The sequence below is a fragment of the Liolophura sinensis genome, chromosome 1, assembly GCF_032854445.1.
Source record: "Liolophura sinensis isolate JHLJ2023 chromosome 1, CUHK_Ljap_v2, whole genome shotgun sequence".
Classification (NCBI taxonomy): domain Eukaryota; kingdom Metazoa; phylum Mollusca; class Polyplacophora; order Chitonida; family Chitonidae; genus Liolophura; species Liolophura sinensis.
This window is the reverse complement of record NC_088295.1, coordinates 76,430,108-76,455,321: the sequence shown is the minus strand read 5'-3', so window position 1 is coordinate 76,455,321 and position 25,214 is coordinate 76,430,108. Positions and strand designations below refer to the sequence as shown.

Here is a 25,214-nt window from a genome sequence, read left to right as displayed (position 1 = left end):
ATTCCTATGTAGATGTTATCATTTTATACATTAATAAGGCCAGTTGTCTCAGAGAACAGGAATCATCCTGGGTAAACGTATACCGAAGTAGAATGCTAGTAAACGGTGTTTTGTATCATCCACTTACAAGTACATGTTGGAGAACTTGCTATTGTAGTCCATGGTTTGCATCCACCAAGCACCCACAGATATCCGATGGTTTTAATATACTACATCAAAATAACAGATAACCCTGTGACATATTAAAATGTGATGTATGCATGTAGTCACGGTTTAAATGACCGTTGTATGACGTTTCATTTTCACCTTTGAGGTGTGAAGAATGACCGTGTCCACATCAGGAAGGATCAGCGCGTCCTCTATCTACACTTAATCCCTTCTTAACCGGCCAGTACACGCCACTTTACAATTATCCTCACTACCCTCTGCCATCCTGACGTCAGAGTGACAGAGAGTGCTTGTAACATTAAGCACCATAAGCAAAAATCCCCCCACGTTAGAACAAGTAGCTTTGATGAATCGGAAATCAATTTTCTACCTAAGTGAATAAGAATTGCTTGAGGTTTGTCATGATAAACATAGTGCGCTTCCGAAAGCGCTAATTGTGTGGCGTCTGGTAACTTGATAAGAAGAAATACAATGGTTTAGTTTTTGATGCTTTTATGAAAAATTCATAGCTTCAGATACTATCAGCCTGAACTAGTGCTAATACCAACATATGTCCTCCATAGATAAAACATACATCCACAGCGTGGTTCACACGAGTAAGACGAATCCATTACTCACTCCCATGATGTGTTTTGGGTGAAGTAATTTAGCAGGAGAAGAGAGGTATTGAACAAACAATTTTATAGACTGCGACTAGGGGTTAACTTTAGCGAATTCGATGACTTAGGTGACCAGACCATATTAGCTGTTCCATTATCAGTTATGTATTCTGTAGGTATAGTCCAACCAAATCATGAGTTATCATGCGAAAATAGAGCGATAAAAATGAGAAGGTCATGTGCTCCATAAGCATGTTGTCTTTACAGCTTCACGTCTTCAATAGATCAATAGATACAATGCATTGTAGACTAGAAGCTTTGATGGTGATCGCATGGCGGACAATTGCCCTACCAGCTCCATTACATTTGCGATCTACATGGTGTTCTACGCCATAGTGATGGCTCTTCCACTGGATCTATCAAAAAGATTTCGATCTAAGATTTTAAACAGCAAAGATAATCAATGACTATATTGATTAAAGGACATTTTTCGCAACGCCTGTATTTACTTCAAAGATGGTCACTAATTGAAGGTCATAAATGTGAATTATTAATGGACAAAATCAATGTCTATTGGCGAAATCCCCGTAATAGCTCTATCGTCTATTGTTCAAAGAAGCTGTCCTCTCGTGGCACTGTGTCCATTGATCGCGAAGAGGTAAAGTTATGGAGAGCTCATTTGCCAAGTTCTTGTCCACTTCCAGGTCAACGGTCCAAGACCCAGAGATAGATACAACATAATGATATTCACACAGATGTGATTTATAGTATGCTCTGATAAACATCTGTGGACAATTAACCTCTATTAGACAATCGACGCCCAGACTTTGTGAATACCAAATATGTCTGTCTTTACCCATGATTTGTGAAAAAATGCCTATCTGTCTTTACATACCAAGGTATTGTTGATTAAAATTTCTGTGTTATCTTACAAAATACAAGTCACATTAGTGTCAATATGGTACGTTTGATTTGGTGGAATACTTCGCCCTTCAGCGTTGGCTTTGTAGTGTTATGTCAGGTCTTTAGCCAAGCAAGCTCAGGAGAATGACTTCTCTAACCTTTCTACTTGTTGGATCACTATTTTGGCACGAGGCCAATCCGTTTGGAAGCATGGTCTACCCCATCATATCGTGCAGCTTCCGCGTACAGCCCTGGAGGTATCTATCATTCATTTAACCGGTGAATTCAACAGGAAAAAATCGACAAATCCTTGCAACCCGATTTCAACAGCGAGGTCTTGGTTTATTGTATTACTTTTGCATGAATAACACTGAAGTCATGTGGTAATTTCAAGGAGTTGTGTTGCTCCAAACCCTTGTTGCACTGTCTGTCACTACTATGCACATCTCTGATAGATGACCCCCGCCTGCTGTCCCACAAGGCACAATCCCAGGGCGCTATTTTCGTCCACTGATAGATCTGAAATGAAATATCCAAGTCACCATAAAAAGTCTTGATTATGTCTTATATCCAGTATATGGCCCTTGACGTAAAGATCTAAAATCAATAGAAAGTTAGTGGGCTTAGCCAAAAGCCATTTGCCCGTGGGCCTATCCCGTACTTCTGATTGCCGAATATATCATCATACAATCGCTATACATTAGTCCCGCTAGAGCGCATGCCAACTACCCACGTTTTCTGAATAATTAATTGGGTCTACGGCGAATAAATGCCTCGCCCAATGAAACGAGTCGCCAGCGCGAACAGCGGAGTGCTGAGTTCCAGAGATCGGAGACAATCAGTCTAGCAAGGGCGGACCAACTAATACAAGGGGAGAGCCGGCGAACTCCGTTGGTTGTATTCTGGCATAGAGAGGGCTGCGGAACAGTTGTTGGCCAACCTGTAGACGTCATCGTCTCACAGCCTCGGGGACAGTAACAGCGGAATATATACTTTGGAAGTTTTAACGGTGGAACTCACTTAACTCTTATCACAATGAATATGGCTTACTCACTCCCGCTTGTTGTGTTATTGTGTGGCTACGTGTATGCAGCGAAATCCCGCTATGATGACTTTGAATTTAACAACGCCTGGCCACTGACACGTCGAGGAGGTCGGGTAAGTATGCTAGAAAAAGTTGGTGCTAATCTCGAAATCACCTTCAGACAAAGTTTCACTCAGTAAAACTTTGTTCTCTGTACAGCTATCCATACAATGATTCATTAGCAAAGTTATAAAAACTTTTGGTGCCACATATAGCGCCAAGTATCAAGATCTCTCGATTTCGCTCTCCAACATAAAAGACTCGTTCAGAATTTCTTTCCAAGGCAGAAGATTTATCATAGTCTGAAGGCAATATCAATATACGAGAGACCTATTTCTATCCGTATCAAATAGATTTAACGATCCCAGCTGCAGTAAAAAGTCTATCGACCAGGCTAATCGTGGAAAGGCATCATCTTTTGACCCTTTACATCCTTTGTCTCGGGGGAAAATTCGAAACTGCACGGCAAATGACGTAGTTTTGTGAAAAACACAGATGCTATTTACTATCGCTGCTTGACGCAAGCGTCTCGGTACAACCATCAATAATAAGAAAAGTTGGGTTCCTCTTAGACAAAATAGCAGATATACTGACAGATTTATGGAACAGCTTTGAGCTCCAACACATACAGCTCTAGAAGAACGATAGTTGGAACGAGATTTAGTAGTTTATGTAGTTTAGTAGTTTTAGCCGTCAAAGATTATCTCTAGTCCATGAATTAATTAATTAAGACTTAACGCTTAAATCCATGTCTATCGCTATATTTTAAGTCAAACGGCTGTATTTCTATGCTTATATATGACATGTCATGGTCCGCACGTTTCCGCTTTGCAGAAAGACATAACATTCTTTAGCATACGAATAGTATGCATTTTATAAACTTTATAGTTAATACATCATTCCAATTGATGCATCACATTTTCTCTTCTATGTGTAAACCTTGCGTATCATTTTTCAGAACTTTAATTATCATCATAAGTTATACTAGTCCGAGACAAGTATAATCACTCCGATATAGTCAAGAAAATCTAATATCTGAGATAGTGTTTCCTCACTTTCATAGTCTAATGTTTGACGAGGGTCAATGATAAATGCAAATAAAAATATGTTTGTAATATTTCGACACAGCAGCAATAAAAATCCGATTTATAGATACCCATTGGCAGTTCACCAAGATACAAGTTCTGGAATGTTTGGATTTCGTGCATGGTATATTGATTGTATTCTTCAGGCGTCACTCAACGCCGATGTCTGCCTCTCATATAAATTTTATTTCTCCAAACCTTTAAAATGTATGTGTGTTTTTTCCCGAACTGCATGTTACGGTTGAGTGGAAATTAGTCTTACAAACGAATTAAGGTGTCTTGTTTTGACATTTACATTTAGATTCAATTATAGATAATGCTAAGTGCCTCTGCTTTGTATAAACTTGAAACGTTTGCCGACGTAATACCGTTATTATTTATTCATTTCGTTTATTTTGTTGTTGTGGAAAGGGTTTTTTTTTTTTGATTACGCTGGCTACATTGTTCTCTGGTTCTTCGTGTCGATAAACAGTTGATAGGGTTTGAAGAGCCGCTAAGTTGTTCGTACATGACGTTCTCAACCCTCTACGTAATATATGCAAAGAGCTCGCTTCGTGGGTGAGCATTTCTGTTTGAAATATTGGAAATGCCGTTAGTCGTTATCATTCAAAGGCTTGTGATGTTCCCCGAGCCCTTGGGTTTCCTTCACCCATGAAACTATCAAAATATTTTATTTCTACGACTGAGATCGCGTTGCTTAGCTGGTGCACTTAATGTTACATTTTCCACTACTTGTTTCTATTTGTTGTTTTTGTATCTCGTGATTGACATATCACTAACGCAGACAGACTTTATCTTCATGGCTTATAGGAAAAAGTTACCGCAGTTGGCAGTTTCGTGTTTATAGACCTCTTCGCAATATAAAGTCAAGTATTTCACTCTTTCACGTGTACATCATTACTGCTGCAAGGGCTGGCAGATGTGTCAGGCTTCAGGAAACGCCATCACCGTCGGCTGTACGAGCTGATCAGTTCACATTTTAATTATCGTCCTTTTCTCCGTGTGACATTTCCAACTTGCGTCGATCATCCACCAATTAAGATATAACTTCAGACGACATTTTTCTTGTGAAAATAGGTCACGAATTGCTCCTTCTACAATTGCAGGTATAATTCTTCACATGGTTTAATAATGAAAATGTTTTCTTTACGCATGTCTTTGATATGCCTTCATACTTCATACTCCTGCGGTCCGCTGGACTCTTGCCTCTCGTAACCGGATACATGGCGCCAGATTGTTGCTAATTATCATCCATCTCAGCCTCGCAGAAAAGTGTGTCCTCTTAGTGGACCAAGATTTACATTACAACCCATTTAATCTGGTTGGATTTTATCCACAAATTGCCTACAATGATGCAACGCGAAAAGAAGTATTTTCATTATTTCCGTGTGTGAAGAAAAATATGTACCGTGTGTGGATATAAGCAAACGTTGTTTGATTTGAATGTGGTAGCTTAACGTAAAATTTAACGTAAACAAAATGTACTAATCACAGTCAATATATTTATTTATCTATCTGATTGGTATTTTACACCATACTGAAGAATGTTTCACTTATACGACGGCAGCCAATGTGGGGGTGGGGGGGGGAACATAACAGAACACACAGGAAACCCACTATTAGCCGCAGGTAGCTGGAAAACCTTCCCACTTACGACGGGCAGGAAGCCAGCATGAGCTGGACATGAACTCGAGGCAATTGCATGTGTAAGAGTCTCCTGAGTCTTCCATTTGGAAAACGTCCAGATTCATGAATAGCGTTTGCAATTTGTATCATAAATGTACAGGTCAATTGTCAAGCATTCATCAAGCCTTACTTAACCAGTTACAATAACCACAACGTTAATTTCCAATATCATTTTTTTTTTGATCGACCATCAAAATTATCAAAATACACATGCATAAAACATAAGTTTGCGCTAAAATAGAACGATTAAAATAAAGAAATCAAAAGTTTTCCATGATGTCGGAAATATGGTCTATTCTTTAAGGCAATAAATCAGAGTTAAGGACGAGTAGTAATCGCACGGTTGAGGCGCTATTTTTCATTTGTTAGAACACACGATGTGTGGGTTCAGTCCAAGTGTCGTAAACGGACTCGCAGATACAACTGTACTTTTTCGGGACCCTGGTGTTAATAAGAGGTTTACAGCGATTGTACTTATTTTAATGTGTTCTTGCATGATGTTAATTGTTGGATCTCATTTATCTTCCACCGATCCGCTTTCTTTGGCATAAGGGTATGAGCGTTCCCCTCAAGGTTGGGAGACACCGAATCAAACCTCAATCAGATCATAGCAAAGACCAAATTGCTGCTCTTGCCTCTCTTGGTGATCAGCATTAAGAGGTTAGAGTAAGGAAACAGGACTTGTTGGCCCGGTGTCAGTTTAAAGTGACTGGGTGGGGTGTCATGTCCGGTGTCTTTGTCATGATACTTCAGTGGCGGCAGCTCTTTGGCGGCATGGATTCCCCTGCCACAAGAAGACACAATATATGTACACACACCTAATGACTCCTCATCGTCATATGACTGAAAAATTGTTAGGTAGGACGTTAAACCCAAAGCATACAGCATACCCACTGAGCTCACTTTGTGTTTCACATAAACCACTTCAAAGCGAATGGTATTTCAATGTTTGCATTTTTGTCGAAATAAACAAGGTTTCATGCCAAGATGTCGTTTCAAATTAGCTTTCGAAGTCCTTTTCAAAATCAACCTAAAGTCTGAGCAACAGATCAGTAACAGCATCTATGTATATAAATAAAACCAGATTTCGATGAGTAAAACTGTTTCAACTACAAATCAGAACTTAATAAATGCTGAAGGATGACCAATGAAGGTGTCATTCTGAATATAAAGATTTGGCATTATGAATGTTGATTCTGTTTCATGCCTTTGTGATTCCAAGTTCATCTATGACAAGTTGATTTTTTTTTCTTATTTAAGTGAACTGTCTCAGTCAGCCAAAGTCATTTTAATTTGATTATTACGGTAAACCACGTTTTGGTGAGATTAAATTCAACAATTTACCTCTGAAAGTTGCTTTTTCTGCATGTCTGTCTTTTGAATTATTTGGCAAAAACATGCTCTTATGACACCTCTGCCAATGTTGCAGGCATGAAAACGACTTGGCAGCGAATAATCTTCTTATAAAACTGTCTCCCCTGTCAGATTGAGTCAAATTTGTCTGCCAGCAGCACTGAGCTTGCAATCACTCGCCAATAATTTTATTTTGTTGCCTTGAACCGGTTGTTTATGCAGACATAGTTAATGCTCCAATCGTCTGCAGCCTGTGTACTCCAAACCAATCATATAAATTAAGCTCGGCCTTTTGGATGTCCACAGTTGGCAAACGATGTCCTTCGTGAACTCGAACATACGGAGTGGTTCTTTAAATTAATTTTGACTCTGAAACCACGGGCGTTTCCAACTGGTTCTGGAAAATGTACGGCCTTTTGATTTCTTTTGTCGTCGAGAGTACAGACGACAGGTTTTGTAAACTGACAAACAATGCTCGAAGGCATTAAATTCATTCGTCCTTCTGCGAAATTTGTGATAGGCAAATTGTCAAGTGAGAAGATACCAGTGGTCAGTGTATATAAAACTCTAAGGAGACCGTCTGGACCGTTTCGGATAAAAATCATTCTCTACACATAAACAGATTATGAACTGAATATAGGGAAAACTAATGAACATAAGGGACATGTCTAATATTCGTATACCATTCGTAGTCCGTAAAGGGCGTTCCAAGTCCATAATCGCAAGATCCATTTCCAAAACAACCTTTAACACTAGCTCCCAAAGACAAAGGTATGTAAGAAATTATATATTTAGGAAATAAAGCCGGTAACACGCAAGAGAGAAGCGGTCATCAGTTTTCAATGATACCGGGCAGACAGTTGACATTCCAGACATGAATTCCATTTCAAAGTTCAAATTCGTAGTCCACGAATGAGTTCCAGGTCAAATTACAATTAAACAGGGTATCTCAGTCGCGCTTTGATTGCAACACATCTAAAGGCATCATGCACATGAAATAAGCATGGCTGCCTTTACGTCCCCTAGCCCAGGGTAAAGCGATATTAGATAGGGTTCGAAAAAGACGAGCGTTACAGACATTAACCGATCAGATTGTGATTCAAAAGCAACGGATGATTAGGGCTTTCCCATTAATATGTAAGGATCTCATACTGCAAGAGGCGCCATCTATGACGTTACACGTGACATGCTGGTCTGTATAAAAGCCGTCTACAAGATAGACGGTTACAATTGGCAAGCAGCGCCATCTGTATTGTTAAATACCTTGTACGCGATAGATATGTACATCAGGATAACAGCGTCGTCTATGTGGGTGATCACAAAGCAGATCGCCAGAGATTCTGAACACATCTGCCAACGAGAGTGTTATAATCATTGTAAAATTTGAGAAACTTAGAATGAAGGCGTTTGATAGAGTATCCTTGAAAAACTAGTTTTGAACTAACAACTTGTGACGCAGATTAAAGTCATCACAATTTACGCAAGAAGGCCCTTTGGGGTTTGGGTGACAACAAGCTGTCGTCGACGCTGATATACACATGTGTATGACTAATGCTCATGAAAGACCACTTGTCTTCCACTGATATAGCGTGTACATCTGTACGTCACACGTGGGAAATTTCGCCAGGAACTTACCAAATGCCGGTAGTTCAAAACGCTTACTCTGGTTTCCTCCAACATAAAATGACGGCCATCATATAAGTGAACAATTTTTCGTTATGGCTTCAAACAACAACCAATTAAATAAATATATAAATACATAAATATATAAATAAACATATGGGTGAGTGTACAGCTAGTTTCCAATACACGAAGAGACCATCGATCAGTAGACAATCATACCAGTCAACGACCCGTGAATGTACAGTTAATTATCTCCCTCAGATGGCTAAGCTCAGGTACTACTGATCATGTTAGCGGCGGAAATTGAAAAGTGTGTAAGATTCCTCTCTACCTATCCCTATCCGTCCAGGTGATCGAGCATACCACGTTTCCGGTACAGAGCCACAAACTCTGTACACAGCTCCTAAACTGCAGCGTGAGATGTAACAGGAAATTAACCAAAAGGCGGAAGTGCCGCTGCCAAATTAATAAAATGTCGCTAAACGAATGGCCCGGGGTCAATCCAACCCGTGTCAAGAGGATCCTAATTGAAGTCTAGAGATGGCCGGTCACGATCGTCCAACTTTGATCTAATGAACATTCGCGTTCAGTATTTCGTTCTTCGTTTTGGTCTAGTTACATGATTGTCACACTTAGTTTTGCACGAATTGTGACACACTTTACTCCATAATTTCTGCCTGAAGATTATTGATTGCATGATGGTTTATGAAAAAGCCTAGAAGCAACTGGATAGAGCACGCTTGGTAATGACACTTTACTCTCCTCTTCGCTATAGACTTCATTTTATCTAAGTTTAATGGGAAATTTTCAAAAACTGGATTGATACACACTAAAAACAAGTGTTTCGTTGATAAAAACGATTCTGAAACACTTAATAAACACGTTCCGGTGTTTATTCATAAAGGCTATGATTATTAAATAAAGATATGTGACATGTGAAATGTGGTGGATGTTTTCAACAAAAGTTGAAACAAAAAAACTTTAATTGTTTATCTAAAGTTGAGCTTGTTTAAGAACAATTTGAATAAGGCTTGGGCTAAACTCTGTCTCAGATGCACCGAAGTATGTTGCCTAGGACTAGTCTGTCATTAGTTCATGTCTTCTTCCAGCATATGAAGATTAATCGTATTTATGTAATGCTGTCGGAGAATATTTTACCTGAAAGCGAAAACAAAAATTTCGCTGAATTAGAAAAAGATATTTTACTGGATTTGAAAGTCATAAAGATGTCATTGAGGACAAACGCCAGGATGGAAAAGTTGTCACAAAAAATCCATCATAGTCAACGATCTCGCGCTAATATCGAACGACCGCATGCGTTTATTGTATAGCAGTTATCCCACTTCGTGACATCTACTTGTTTAAAAAGTAAACAACAGGACGGTGATTATAGCTACACAATCGGCCCACATATTCGGTAATTTAAAGTACGACCCGAAAAGGTACACTATTTTGATGCATCATTTGGTGAATGCTGTGGGATGGAATGTCAAGAATTGTCAGCTCTCCACAATATTCCATCTCACAGCATGAACTGTCGCTGTATTATAACACTAGATACCTCGCAGTGAAAGAAATCAAAAATGCAGGCAAAGACAAAAAACGAGAAAGACGTCTATTTGGTGTAGGACATATAGAGAGTTAAGGTTCCTTGTTGGGAAGCCAGCATATCGCTGTTATGATTCCTTCTCAGGTGACATTCACTTTGCTAAACATATGTTGTTTGTGGCCATCATCATTAGACAGCTGCTCCAGTGGGTTGTAACGTTCTCGAGTTACATGTTCAGCCGTTCAGTGACCCAGTGCATCAAGAGTATCAACATGACATACGCGTGAATGGTCTTCCTAAATTTAAACCTGCCCCGTTTGGGATTAAATGTTCCTGTGGTTTAGAGCCGGTTTAATTTAGGTGAATGGTCTTCCCAAATTTAAACCTGCCCCATTTGGGATTAAATGTACCTGTGGTTTAGAGCCGGTTTAATTTAGGTTGATTTGGTGCGTTACAGTATAATTTATCACCTTGGTTTAAGATCGAATTATTTCGAGAGACAACTGAAGCTTTGTTTGTGCATACGGGTTAAGGTGTCTAGTAAACATAACGTATTAAGTTTAGAAAGGCTGTAAACGTGTGTTTATACTGATGTGTTTACCAAAGTAAACATGTGACATGTTTTAACACATTTACATGTTCATCAGCTTGTTAAAAGCACAGAGCTTTTCATTGGACTATCTGGTTCGTATGTACCAACGAAGCTTAAGCTTTAGATCGATTTAAATCGAACCTAAAACAAGCTTAGAAAGTAATCTGTCATGCACAATACCGATTTAAATTCAACCATCTCCTAAACCATAATAATGTTTAAATACGGGGTAAATACACATTTGGGATTACCTACCTTTTCATGGAGTGATAGTTTCGATCATGACGCTTGTCCTCAGTGACATCTTTGTGACTCTAAATCATATCCAGTAAAATACCTGTTTTCTACATCGGTGTAGTTTGTCTCTTTTCCGCTTCGAATAAGCCATTGTATAATTTCGCACAGACAGGGCTTCCTTTAAAGAAGCATTCCATGGATGAATCGGGAAGGTCTGTATGATTAAAACATTCTAAACTAATCAAACACCATCACATAAACACGATGAGTATAAAAGTCATATTCGTGTTTATGAATTCAGGGTAGACTAATCCTAACTAAACAGCGTTGCTTCATCTGAGATAGCGAATCTCACGTTAAACTCAAAGATTATCCTTTTCGTGCATAGGGGCCTTTGTCTCATACTTACCACATTATTATGTAAGCATTTAATGTGTTCCCCATGTAGCCTTTATGAATCATACACCTGTCTTTATTAAGTGTAACGCAAATGTGCTTATAAACGAAACACATGTTTCTAACAATTTTTAATATACAAAGTCTTTTTGCTGTTAAATTTTTATTGCATTTATAAATCTCACAGGAACATAGGACAGTTTTAAACTGCAATTAATTGTGGTTTATGAGCCTTTTATACATGAACAGTCTTACATACATGAACAGTCTTGGATATCTCATCTATTATAGCGCAATACAGATACATATTTGATTAACGACAACTTTGGATACTGATTTTTTTCCATTCGCCTACATCATTCTCTGCGTCTTTCCATCGGAAACTGTTGACTGCTTCTCTTTGCATGAATCCGTTATAATTTATTTCTGTGTACATGTATACTTTCACGGTTCTTTGACGCATTGTGTTGAACATTGCTTTGGGTATTGGGCTTGCGATTACTGACCCGGAACGTCCATCTTGGTTGACAGCTGATATACGAATGTCTGTTCAAGGTCTAGATTACAGACCTAAATGCACACAGCATTCTCTGTATCTGCCATTGCGGGCTTAGACTGTTGTCTTAAAAGTACAGTGACATTGTATACTTCCGACCATGCAGTGACAATCAACCTATGTGTTCTGGCCTGGGTTCACAATGAACTGTGTTTTAAATGTGTGTTATAAGGTGGAAATGTCACTCGCCAGAGAAGTTGGTTTTGCCTGATCGCTTCCTGTTCTCGTGTTTTGCCAATACTGGTAAACCTACGGAGACTTATCAGATCAGTAGGAGTTTGTATAGCCGTTTATTTCCTGCTATCGAGCGGTTTGGGCGATTGACAACCAGCACTTGAGAAAACTTGTGCCTCTGTAACCTCTCATCAACCAGGAAATTCTGCATCAAAGCCGAGCCGAAGTACCACCTGCGCACCAATTTATGTCACCCGGATGTACAGCCTACAATATAGCGGCTCTGACAGTAAGCACCCAGCCGTGGGCGGCGGTTTCTACCTCAATGCGTGCACCACTGTTGTCAGTTCATTGAAGAAATAGATTTGTGTAAGCTTCAGGGACACCGTTGATGTTGGACTAGTAGTAATGGGAACCAGCACATTATTGGTAACAAGTTTTGTCCACATTATATCCTTTAAAGCTGACAAGATTGTTAAGATAAAAACTTAAAAGCCGTGTGGTGAATAACAAATGCTTGTCTTGTGATTTTTCATGGTTTCTCTTGGACAAACCTTCAGTTTTTTATATACCATCCGTGTACATCAGGCCACTATCGCTGGATGTGAAGATTTCACAGGAAACTATACATGGCTGAAAAAATCTTACGAGACCCTAAAAATATACTGGACTTCTTTTACTTCAGATTTTCCTGCATTTTTTTTCCTGTTGCAAAGTTGTTAATGTCAGTAAATATATCCGTTAAAATGGAAAAAATATCGTGATCATTAAAAATAGTCAGAGTAATTCCATAGTTCAGGTTGTGGGCATTTTAGTACAGAATGCGACTCGCAAGCAAGACACACTGGATTTAACCAGGTGCTGAATGACATCTGATACCCTAAAAGCAACAAAGTTGGCAAGAGATAGATAGGAAGGGATAGTGTATCAATCGCTTTTTTGACTAGTCAGGACGTCATGTTTGGCATCTCCGCGTTCCACTGAGGCAGAACTATGAGCACGTTGTGATTGGTTTCGGTCTGGTACACGTATACAGCGATGGGAAATGACTGTAACACTGCTGAAAGCGTCGTAAAAACCAAGAAAACAAAGGAACATTTTCTATTTGTGTTTTACAATATCCCCAGTGTGGAAAAGTATGATCCACTACGACACTTTTTAGATTTCTATATCAAAATGTTTCTATATCAAATACCCGGCTGTCGTTTTGGAAGATACTGGAACACGAATGACAATCATTACACAGTGATGGACAGCACTGATGTTGGGAGCAGTTCAATTATAATGAAGGTAATAATGTACAAGAACGAACGCTGTCTCAGTACGTGTGTAGCTTACATTGAAAGACTTTTTTTAAAAAATTCCTCCTAGAAGTCATTAATGAATTACATTGGGTTTAATCTTTAGTCTTTATTTCTCTTTGAGGCACTAGCGCCACACGTGTTTTCACTGAACAAAGAGCTGAACATGAAAAGCTATGTTGTTTGTGGTTTAGAGACATGCATCGATTTATCACATTTGAGTGGGGCCCTTCGTGTCGATTGTCCAAAGGTAACCCAGACACAAACATAACATTCGGTTGTCTCACTTTAAAAAGCATTGATATTCTCCATGGATAAGGATCCTCCATTCGGCTGATCAATACCCAGTTGTCTTTCCTTCGCAGTTCTTGATCTTTTACAGACGTCTTTGTGGCGTATATACAATCACTGAATGGCAACAGCCTGAACTTTGTCATTGGAAACATTCTCATCGGTAAGATTTGCACGTACATGTATCTCTAACAATTTATCCTCAACCACTTACTACAACAATCTGTCTGATATCCCTTCCGAAGTATAAGATCAAATTCAACTACCGTCCACAAACTCCCTGAATAAGGGCATGTTGTCATGGTTCTGTAGCTGATGTCCGATTTAACCCCTCCCCTCCCTCATTTTCTTCCTTGATATCCTTCCAGTGAATTCTATCAGTCTTCTGAACTAAAACTATGAGCGTTCTGCTCTACAGGATAGCAATGGATTACACAAGTAATGTTGATAGTGAAGCGCCATGAATGACATTGTCCAGTGGAACAGTCGGTTACAATTTATTGCCAAATATATAAATTGTAAACAACACTCCGAAAAATGCTCGCAATAATTTTAACGTAAGCTGTACCAGCAGACACATCAGACTGTAGATTTAGGTCAAAAGCACGGGGCGAATATATGAAAACTTTTGAATAACATCATTTTTGCTCCATCTTTAAGCAATATTTGTACTTCTGATAGCAAAATTTTCTTTTCAGAACGCCATGTTCGAGTTTCAGAAACAACAATCGTATTTCAGAAACCTATATTTGTATCTTCTTCAAAAACAGAAATGGCAATACATTTGCTATTCGAAGTTATCTCCACGAATTTCCAGAGATAGATAATAATACACTGTTTTTAATTCTTCCGTGTCAATTGATAACACGAAAACTATCCCTTGCGTCTCAGGATGTTGACACGTCCACTTAGGGTTACCAGTCAAACTCAGAGGGCTATTTCGGCAACCATAGAACAAATTTAATCAACAGCGACTTGGTAAATACAATGCAAATGTCTCCCGGGTATGTTCTAATCGTCACGCGCTACATTTGTGGTAACGATCTACAATTCTAGACAATTGGCCTGTTGAGAGAATGTAGAAGTAGTGTTTACTGGTCTTTTTCCATATCAGGTATTAATATTCGAAGCTTGGAAAATTGCTCTTATTTCTTGGGACTGGTTCAGCGATTGAGTTTGATATTTTCTCCCTCTTTACTCACCGACGACCCGCCGATTGAATTACTATGTCCATTGCTTTTCTAATGGCCTATCGACCTGACAAATTACTTTTGGACGAATTATCGGACCTGCTAGTTTCTTGTGACAGGCCACAGGGTATTCTCATGGGGCTCAATAAACCGTCGTATTGACTGACACACCCACTATCTTCCACAAGACAAACAACCGTCTGCTTGAAGCCGTCCCCTGTTCGCTGCAACCTTTGGAACAGTGAAAGAAAATCCTCCCACAAAAAGGCGCCTGATGTTACTGTTTCGTTTCGCGGGCTCTGGAGTTATTTAAAGGTCAATCTTCCCATTGACATTTTGAAAATGTACAATGTCCTGTTTGAAACTGTCTAAATTGTGGTACCTATTATCAATGAAGACATCATTAAGTATAATACAAAAGTACAACTATTGTATATCAATCTGAGTTTGTTTCTTGTATTTCGATGAGAACACAATAAGACAGTCAATAGTCAACTAGTGCTCTGACGGACGATATTATGATTTGTAGCAATGTGTGTTTTGAGTTTTATACGGAAATGTCTATTTATGAATGGTAAGTCGACGAGTTGCTTTAATGTATTTACCCGTACCACTGACGTTAATGCACATGTATAAATCAAATATATTTATATTAAATATATATTATATGTTTAAACGTCATCATCAAATCGAATCACTCAGTACGAGCTGAATGTCTATTCTACCTGCCGTGAAGCTTGCAATCCAATGTATGTATTACATTGCCATGATCAAATTACAAGACATTTTGTCCCGCTGTAAGTGCACTCGTTAACATCTCTGGTTGCAGACATATGCATGTTCATTATTAGTCTCGTTATAAGACTGGTGCTGATTGTGGAAATTGTGGCGACACGAGGCGAGATCTCCCAAGAGCTGATGCTTCCAGCAGTTCGGTCTGTTAATGAGAAGCATTGCGACCAGATCAAGAAGATCTGACTTTGTCGTAACCACAAAACCAGTTTTACCTGGCTAATCCAAAAGTTTTCTTTGAAAGGGAGAAACGGTAGAATGTCTTCTCTACGTATTTCATTTTGGCGTTTGTGAATTATTCGCCTGTAAACACGAATCCAGGTAAAGAAATAAAAGATATAAGAAAGAGAACTGACAAGAGACATATTGTGCATTACCCAGATGCGCATTTCTGCATTTTATTTAAGCTTTTTTAGAGAATATATGTGCATTTATCATATATTTAAAATAATGGTTACAAGAAAAGGCAGTCTGTGTACAGGCATCTAATGACTCCTCGTCGTGATATGGCTGAAAAATTGTTAAATACGACGCTAAACCCCAGCACACTTACATACATACATACATAAAATAATTCCTATTTGTGGATGTGGAAATTTGATAAATGACCATTACCATTTTTGTGTGTTCCCATTTCGTAATAACAACAATATTACATTTTACGCATTTCATTCAAAGAACTTTATAGGTTATAGGTTAACTGTCGTTCACTTAGAGAGGTAAGGAGCACACTGGGTACAAGAGGTCATGTTTTCTTACAAACGCTGTATCCCTATGTTGTGCGATAAGAAAATATGTAGCTATTTCTATCGGACGACGCCTGAAGGGATATTAATTTCGACTACTGATAGACAATCATGTCGGAAATGACTTTCTTATCTAGTTCAAGCAATTTACAATTGCTATCTTTGTTCTTATGGCAAACTTTATACGTCTTCCAATCCAGAGAACCTTTGGTATCACAGCGTGAACCGATGCCTGTCCGTTGTCGCGGTGACCGAATTGAGTTCACTATTTCCAGCCGAATATTTGGTCATCTGCGAGCTGATTTCATACATGATTGACCCTGTATGCCAAATCTTGGCAACCTTTCAAAATGGATAGAATTATAAGTAAAATATGTATCTATCGTCTTCACTATAGATTGAACCACAGTGCTAATGTGCTATCACACAGAATTAGCCTGTGATGTACGAACCAGCAATTTCATCGACGATTCCATACAGTTCCAAAGTTCACTGTGGCAATAAATTACTTCGACTTTTATATGATATTTCGAACACAGAAGATAACACGTTTTGAGCTGTTTAATTTATCGTGATGTCATTAGCACACTTAACATCAGTATATCGGTACATTCTCCTATTGTCAATAGACCTTTATGGAATAGAAACGAAATATGACAAAGATGAGAGGGGTCACCTATCGCATGTGCAAGGAATAATTACAGGATTCTGATGGTGTACTAAGCCTCTCCGAGGCCAGATCCCTTTGCAGTGCTTTTAATGTTATAGTATGTTAAATATGATGAGAACACAACATTTTGAGTAATTTTAGACCAGTGACATCTAATAAATTGCAATTAACATCATTACATATTTTTATCTAATTCTGTTTAAGCGATGGTGCTATGGAGTTTTCTACTATTTATGCATTTACATGAACAGAACAAAAACCCTGACTGAGGTAAACTGGCAAGAGGCCGTATTTCACCGGTAACGTGTAACCATTTGCCAGCTATCACACTGTCGTCGCTTCTCAGGTTTTACTCTCTATGCTGTACGTCTTGAATTGTATCCTATAGAAGTGTGAAAGTTACAGCTTCGCAAAATTACCTCGTGGCCAAATGTGTAAATGTAGTCATGTTTTACGCAGCCCAAATATGAGAATAACACCCCCACTCCCGCCCCCACACCACTTGCATCCCACACCGACACCAAATCCCGCAAAATTACATGATAATTTGCTCTACTGGCTGTTCTCAAATTTGGACACTGTGTAAAATACACAAACCATTTATCTAGTTATCATTTATTAATTAGCTGGGGAGAAAAGGTTGGCCTTTATGCTTGTCTTTTATCTCTGGATCGCCTTATTGTTGTTTATGTGTTGTGAATGTGCAGGTACAAACCTTTTGGAAAAGGTCAAAAGCTCATTTTTCTTCTGCTTACACACTGACAAGCAAAGTTGACTATGTTATCTCATTTTTTCTCTGTATACTCTGCGCACTCTCTGTTGTTATATCCTTTCTAAGATTTTCCTCCTGAAAGAGCGAAGGACATTAACAAGATATGTGTCGATTTGAGAAACAGACAATGTTTTTCTTTTCAAGTACTCTTTGCAATTCGTCATAAAGAGCGGAAGTGCCGGATCAAGAGACTGACATCGGCGAGCGTAGTGTTGGCTAAGTAAGATAAATGGCTAGCAGGGGAAAAAACCTTAAAGCAAATGCTGGTTATTTCCTCTTCAAAGAGGACTCTTTTCATCTGGTGTGAGTTTTATATTTGGTTAGGCAACTGAAAAATGAAATTTTTGTTATCTCCATCGGTTACCAGGCAAAATGAAAAATCACTGACACTAAGCACTAGAGAGTACATTGATTATTATCTATAATATTTGTGTTATAAAACAAACTTGGGGAAAGTCAAAACTCTTTGTAATTAGGCATCTTTGTTAGCCGTTGAAGTAAATTATCATGCCATGGGTTTTAGTTTTCGCCTCCTTCCATTAAGAGACTTTTACCATCTGTTATACTTTTGTGTTATTCACTTGATACATCATAATAGTTTAGGTACAATCTATTATACTAGGAGATCCATTGTACGTCAAAAGCCCATTTGCTCCTTTCTGTTTATATCTGTCATTGTTTGCACTCTGCGGTTGTACAATATAGCGTGTGAGGCAATAAATTAATTGTGAGCTTCAGATGATACCACTTATCGGAGTTCTGTGGTATTGATTGTCTCTATGGTACAATGGCTAATACACCCTTGTTGAATAAGACCTGTGATGATACAGACATATACGATAAACTATCAGTAAGAGCTCTAGGTAGATATTACAAGATGAAAATAATACTGAAATTACCAAAACGTTTTTAAAGCAATTGCCATAGTGCTTCTTATTTTGTCAAACTAATGACTTTTTGTGCGCTAATTTATTGTAGCCTTGTTCATTGTTGTAACCAGAAAGTCGACAAAATATTATTCTCGGATTCATTATTTACTGAATAAGATCATAAAGAGTTCGAGTTAGGCTTTTTTGCTGTGAACGTAGTGCTATGTATGATTGGTATTCTAATTTCTGCCTCCGATGCTTTCATATTTTTGTTGTCAGTTCCTACTAATCGAACGATATTCGATAGGAACTGTGTCCAGTTCTTTCTTTCTTTATTTATTTAAAGTCATTTTATATATCTACTTTATTTAATTTGAGTTTACGCCGTACCCAAGAATATTTCACTTATGCCACGGCAGCCACCGTTATGGTCATAGGACACGGAGAATCCAACGACCCTCGCACGTATGACAGACGTTTATGTCAGTATGTTTTTAAAAGTGATGCAAGTTTCTTTAATTGTCTGCCCGTCTTTTTCAGCAGTGTTTTCAAGCTGGCCAGGAATGTATACAATCGAGCCAATGCTGTTACCCGGACGCCTGCGTAGTAGAAGAATATGGAAAAGCACCCTTCAAACGTAAGTTTCGACACAAGGATAGGTAAAGATATTCTTCATTTTCCCTCTGGTTCTGTCAAAATTTAATTCAACCAAGGTAAATATTATGAACGAAAAGACCTGGCATAAAAAAGTTAAAAGGAAATATGGAGCTAGTCTTGGGGTGACTGTTTATTAAAATGACAACAACCTGTATACAGATATTGGTACTAATTTTGCTCTCCTTTTACTTGAAACAGGGGTAAAAGCGATGGGAACGTGTAGAAATCTAGAAACAGAATTGGGATTCAACTCTCTTTTGGCTCGGAAACCATCGGGGTTACCAGCTGGTAAGATATTATCTATGGTAGCATTCACCTGTCTTGTACACGCAATCCCTTCAACCTAATGCAGTTTAGTCGAAAGATTTCCCCTGCATGGAGACTACCGGTTAGTTCCAAAGGCAAATACCGATCAATAGCAAACAGAACGTGGGATTGTCGGCTGTAGAAGAACAAACGCAGTTAATGAAACAGCAGTTCCCTCGACGATGAAGTTTGTTTATTTCACAGTTGATTAACACAGTGAAGCTCAAAGTACTAGTCAGGAGGTTCCTCTGTTGAGAACTCTCGGCAGATTTTTAAAAATCATGGAATGAACTTGTGGTATATTACCATTTTATGGGAACGGCCACATGTGTGAGTAGTTGCTCAGTTGAAATCTTAAGGGAAGAGTGCTGTTCGTTGTGAATTCACACCAAGTCAGATAGTTCAACATCAATAATTATTGCAAACCATTTTCTTTCAGAATAAAAGGCGGCGATGATTATAAAATAACAGCACTTTAGTGTTGACGGGCAAAAGCTCTTAGCGCCCACAATTTTGCACATATTAAGATTTCCTTTTATTTTTAACCAATCATTTTAAAAATATTCGCCTTCGCAGAACAACTATTACAGCTTATTTTGACCCCAAAGTAAATCCGGGAAAGGGTTTAGCATTTTAATGTTAATTCCCTTTGGCTGTTCTGTTTTTTCCTAACAAATCCTCAAAAATGTCTCTTGGTCGGAAACAATAGCGTGTCGGATAGAAATCTCCATTTCTAAAATTAAAAAATATTTTTTTTTGAAACACCGAATGGTATTTCAGCACACACGTTGTATTTTACATTGTTTTTGTTTTATTTGCTTAATTTGTCTTCAACATCGTTGTCATCTACTGTGGTCCGGTTTATATGACAAGGTGTGCCCGGAGTTATTCAGTAGCATGATTAAGTTCTATGTATGGTTCAGTGAATCTATTGCGTTGTTAAAAAGCATTTAGTCCTTTAATTCCAGAAGTTCGATGGTGAAACTGAACGGCACAGGGTAAATCCAGGCAATAAGAGGCCTTGCCAGCGAAGCAAAGGTTTGATCTAATGTCGCTGCCAAACGCAAAATTTTTCAGGGTTCACGGTAATTGCTTTAAAGATGTCTCTGTGAGAATAATAACTATACTAATGATCCTCACCTCTATGAGCGAGAGAAATTGTCACTTCCGAATGATTAATCTTAAGCCTTTGAGACCAATCTGGATTCACCAGGATCCACGACTCCAAGGACCCGGGGTCTGTATCGTCTTAGCTTTCCTTTTGGCTATTCGTTAGCGGAAGTAGAGATTATTATAAGAGATCGCCTGTAGCGTGCTTGTTCAGCGTACATCCTTTAATGTATTATCCAGTCCAAGCTCATTTGGTCTCACATGTGTAGCATTCCCAGCCCGAGATTGCACTAGCTTACTCAGAATATAGCGCGAAAGACCTTAAACCTTTGTAAAAAGGTTCACAATTTCTGCTGTGCATTATTTTACGGTATAGATTCGGCACAGTTAAAGTATTTAGATCCGTTTTCTACTCCACTTAAGCGTCAATAATGTGCCATTTCCCTCGGGACTCTGTCTCCTTTATCCGTCGCACCAGAGTTGCTGATTACCCCTGTGAAAGGCGAGAATAACCCGCCTGATTAAGGCGAGCTCGTGCCGGATAGCGGGTAATAGAGGATGATCCCATAAGAACAAAGCCGCCTCTTGGGGTTGCCGGGGTTTTGGATAATCAGGTGCACTATCAACCGACACAATTACCACGTGGCGACTGGAAACATTCTCATCTTGGGACTCTACAATAAAACTCCGACAAAATAAATCTAAAGAAAGACGTGTCTAACTGCATGGGTTCTTTTACCGTGTAATGGTCCCTGATAAACAACCTTATAGCCTGTTTGATATCCACGTCTTCCGATACCGTAACAAGACTGTAAACCGAAGCACCTTACTAAGACAAGCTAGCAATGAGGCAAACTTAAGCCGAATGTGCACTAGTATGAGGATTGTTCTAAAACCAGACCTGTCTTTCAGGGTGTAAACATAGAAGACGTGATTAAGCACTTGTTTTAGCCTGCAAAATGCATTCTCTTATTGAGAATTAATTCAATCAGAGAACATGTTTGATAGACTTTGTTGCAACATAACGACGGAAAGCGTGGCCCGTGAGAGAACACCAATCTATAGTCAAGCTACACGCCTTTTTCAAAACCCCTATTAACAAGAGAACAGTGGACTTTAGATCCTACGGAATATCCGACTTAATCACAGGCCTATCACAAGAAGTTCTTAAACACTGGATACACTTGTCATCCTTGACATTAATTGATGAAGCCTATTAAGGTTGTATGTTTAAGTTAAGATGGATTGTCGAATTGCTCTAGTCTATTATCCACTTTCCACGCACAAATTCCTCCGTTCCTATATCGTAAGACAATTACCGCTATTGATCGCATCCATCTTGGTAAGAAAACAGAAAGCTGGCACACGGCTAATCAGTTAAGAAGACAGTGTGCCTTTTATCTCATCGACCACATTCCTTGTACCTCTTTTATAGCCTCTTGAAATATTGAAGAACATTTTTGGAATTTGCCAGCACGTTCCTGTCAAGAAAGAAAACTGGAGATGAATGGTACTTCGAGGGATAGAATAATTGTACGGTTCTTAGGAGTATTTTAATCAGGTTGCCGAGTAACTGTAATTCAAATAAGTGGTCTTTGCTTAATTCTTGCCGTCTTACACCAAGAATGTTCTGTCCTTTAACGACACGTAAGATCTGCGTTCCGGTATACAAAGCATTAGTAAGATCCAGAACCACTTCTCGGCTACAGTGGGTTCACTTAACACTAATCATTTCAGCTCACACCCTTGTATTTATCTTAAGCTGTTCAAATGCTAACCAGTAAGTCGCCCGCGCCTTATAATTTCAGAACACAGATGCCAGCAACTCAGACGTATGAATCTTAATGTACATGTACCTTCTTGTTCGGATCAGTTCATTTAGCCGATGCTGCACTATGTATTTTTCATTAATGTACATATATGACAACGATATTTATTTATTTATTTGATTGGTGTTTTACGCCGTACTCAAGAATATTTCACTTATCCGACGGTGGACAGAATTATGGTAGGAGGAAACCGGGCAGAGCCTAGGGAAATCCACCGCCATCCGTAGGTTGTGGCATGACCTTCTCAAGTATGGCGGGAGAGGAAGCCAGCAAGAGGTGAACTTGAACTCACACCGACCACTTGGTAATAAGACGAGTATGAACACTGTTCTGATAGCGACCAGGGATTCATGAAGTGCTTACTGCTGCAGAATACACATTAGTTAAACCATGTTCGATGGGTTGAGTTCAGTACATATTCACGTTTGGATCTAACATCTATAGTAAAGTGTATAGTAAAGGGTAGGGTATGGTGTGTATTACGTAAGAATTACTGCTTAAACGATGTCCATAGAAGTGATAAGTTAGTAATGAACCAACTGCATTTAAGTTGCCAGTTGACACTGCACTTCTCAATGTATGGCTTAATATGATTGGAACGCAAGCCACATTTGCTCCATGCATCTTAAGGGCGGCTTTAGACCTAATTAACTTTGTAGAGTCCTGCACGAAATACTTTCTAGTTAGGCTTCCCCGTATTCAGTCTGTATGCCTATCCCCCTACAAATGGTACATATTGTTCACAGTTTAATGCACTCACTGACTGTGGCATGATGCATTGTAATGCGGATCTAAAGTCACAGAATCCATCTACCATTCATCGACGGGTTTTACAAAGGCCTTTACCAACAGAACTGGATTACCACAGACAAAAATTAGCGTTGTTGTAAATACATATAAATACCTAATTATTTTCCTAAACTTCGACTGTTTGAATAGTTTTATGGTAAGACTATAGAGATACAGACAAATGTCGTCGATCTCAGTGGTACGTGTATTGAAATACTGTTACTGCCAATAAACTGATCATCCTTAACAGACTGTAACATATCTGAGATAGCGGTACCACCGCCGGTGACAATAAATACAGCCAAGGAACACAGACTCTCTTATCAATAGCAAGTCCAAGTTTGGAAAGACAAAGTGACTGATGTTTGTGACAACGCTTGCACTCATACAACAGACAGAACCACATGGCTTTCTAGTATTCAAATAGCTTACTGCTGCTCCAACATGAAGTACGGTACCTTACTGCCTTTAATAACACTAGTTCATCTGATTGTACCATTTGGTTGAAAGTCGTTTTTTTGTTGTTGTTGTTGTGTTGTTGCTGTTGTTGTTGTTGTTAGCGTGTTAATTAACAAGTTCCCGCCCGGCTGTTGTAGGTTCTCACTGTGACGATAGCTCAGAGTGCGATGACCTTTGCTGCAGGGTGATCCACCACTTCAGAGGAACGCTCAAAGTGTGTGGAGAGAAAGACGGACCGTTTATGTGCATCAAAAAGTCTAAGGGTGCAAATGACGTTTATTACAAGAAATGAAGAGTCCAAGGATATACGTCCAGTGCCATTTCCATTTGTTGGTATTCTGTTTGCCCGATGGACACTAACTGTAGTAGGTATTATCACGGCAATGCATTGTCTGCCACGGATCCATCAAACTACCAATATGGCGTGACCTGTGTAAGAAAAATGCTAAGAGCGGACCTGCGAGTGTACATTGGCTTTTTCCTCGGATAGATTTTACTTCTTTTTGAAATACCTATAAGCATATCAATCACGTATACTCATTTTTAATTTCTTGGTCGTTTTGGATTTCTATTGATGTATGTGCAAGAGCCGTGTATGTGTTTGATGACTACAAACTCTGTCCTCAACATGTGATTGCTTGTTTTATGGTAGATGTTTCTGAAGTAGTATCTAATGGCAATAATGAAAAAAACATCAGTAGACATATTTACACTCTTTTAGCTGACTAACCACGTGTTGTTTTGTTTCTCGTCACCTTATCACTCGGTAAGTCTGTTTGCAATACATTATTCCTTCATTCTGTAGCCTCCATGAACTATCTTTAGATACAGATATCAGCAGTATTGATCCATGTTTTGGACAATCCTATAAGAAAGAGAGCAGGCAACTGTCTCTAAATGCATAACCCGATTTATATATATATATATATATATATATATATGTATATATATATATATATAGATAATGGTGTGTGGCAAGGTAAGTGTGCACAGCAAATTATTTCAATCATTTCTGTTTCCAGTCATGTTATTGTATAAAATAAAGGAACTATTGAATTTACTACTAGTTGACTGACGTTTTGATTGTATGATTTTTAATAATAAAGCACCGTGTTGACATTTGTCCATTAAAATGTAACTGACAAGAGGATTGATCAGTGGTTGTTTTGGGCATCCCGGATACAAATAGTTATATTTAAGTTGTCGTATTACAGTGGTGGGATATTATTGTGGATGGCAAAACACTTGACTGGTTGACACAGGGTCAAGTTCCATCCACGAAAACTGTTACAGTGTGTAAATGTATTTAACAGTGGCATGTTCTTCTCTTCAAAACAGAATATTACAGTAGTTTTAGAATCTGATCATTTCCAGTCACTGCCTTACCCTCCTCATCAACCGACTTGTTTCCACAAACCAAGTGTTTCT

The 25,214-nt window shown here is 38.8% G+C and overlaps 1 protein-coding gene across 2 annotated transcripts; it reads left to right on the top strand.

Moving 5' to 3' along the window:
• Positions 1-2,486: 2,486 nt before the first annotated feature.
• Positions 2,487-24,712, top strand: LOC135461477 (uncharacterized). 2 transcript variants are annotated; one of them, XM_064738598.1, is made up of 4 exons: positions 2,487-2,828; positions 19,180-19,273; positions 19,492-19,581; positions 23,924-24,712. In XM_064738598.1, exons 1-4 carry the CDS (start codon positions 2,706-2,708, stop codon positions 24,076-24,078), a joined length of 462 nt encoding a protein of 153 aa, XP_064594668.1. In that variant the 5' UTR covers positions 2,487-2,705; the 3' UTR covers positions 24,079-24,712. The 2 variants fall into 2 exon arrangements, with proteins under 2 accessions (XP_064594668.1, XP_064594667.1); XM_064738597.1 differs by having other exon boundaries at positions 19,177-19,273.
• Positions 24,713-25,214: the final 502 nt, after the last annotated feature.

Bases quoted from the DNA above. Each gene is read 5' to 3' on its own strand.
- LOC135461477 (XM_064738597.1), top strand. From the start codon at position 2,706: ATGAATATGGCTTACTCACTCCCGCTTGTTGTGTTATTGTGTGGCTAC. The intron at 2,829-19,176 runs GTAAGTATGCTA...CGTCTTTTTCAG, and splicing joins TGACACGTCGAGGAGGTCGG to CAGTGTTTTCAAGCTGGCCA. The intron at 19,274-19,491 runs GTAAGTTTCGAC...TACTTGAAACAG, and splicing joins TGGAAAAGCACCCTTCAAAC to GGGTAAAAGCGATGGGAACG.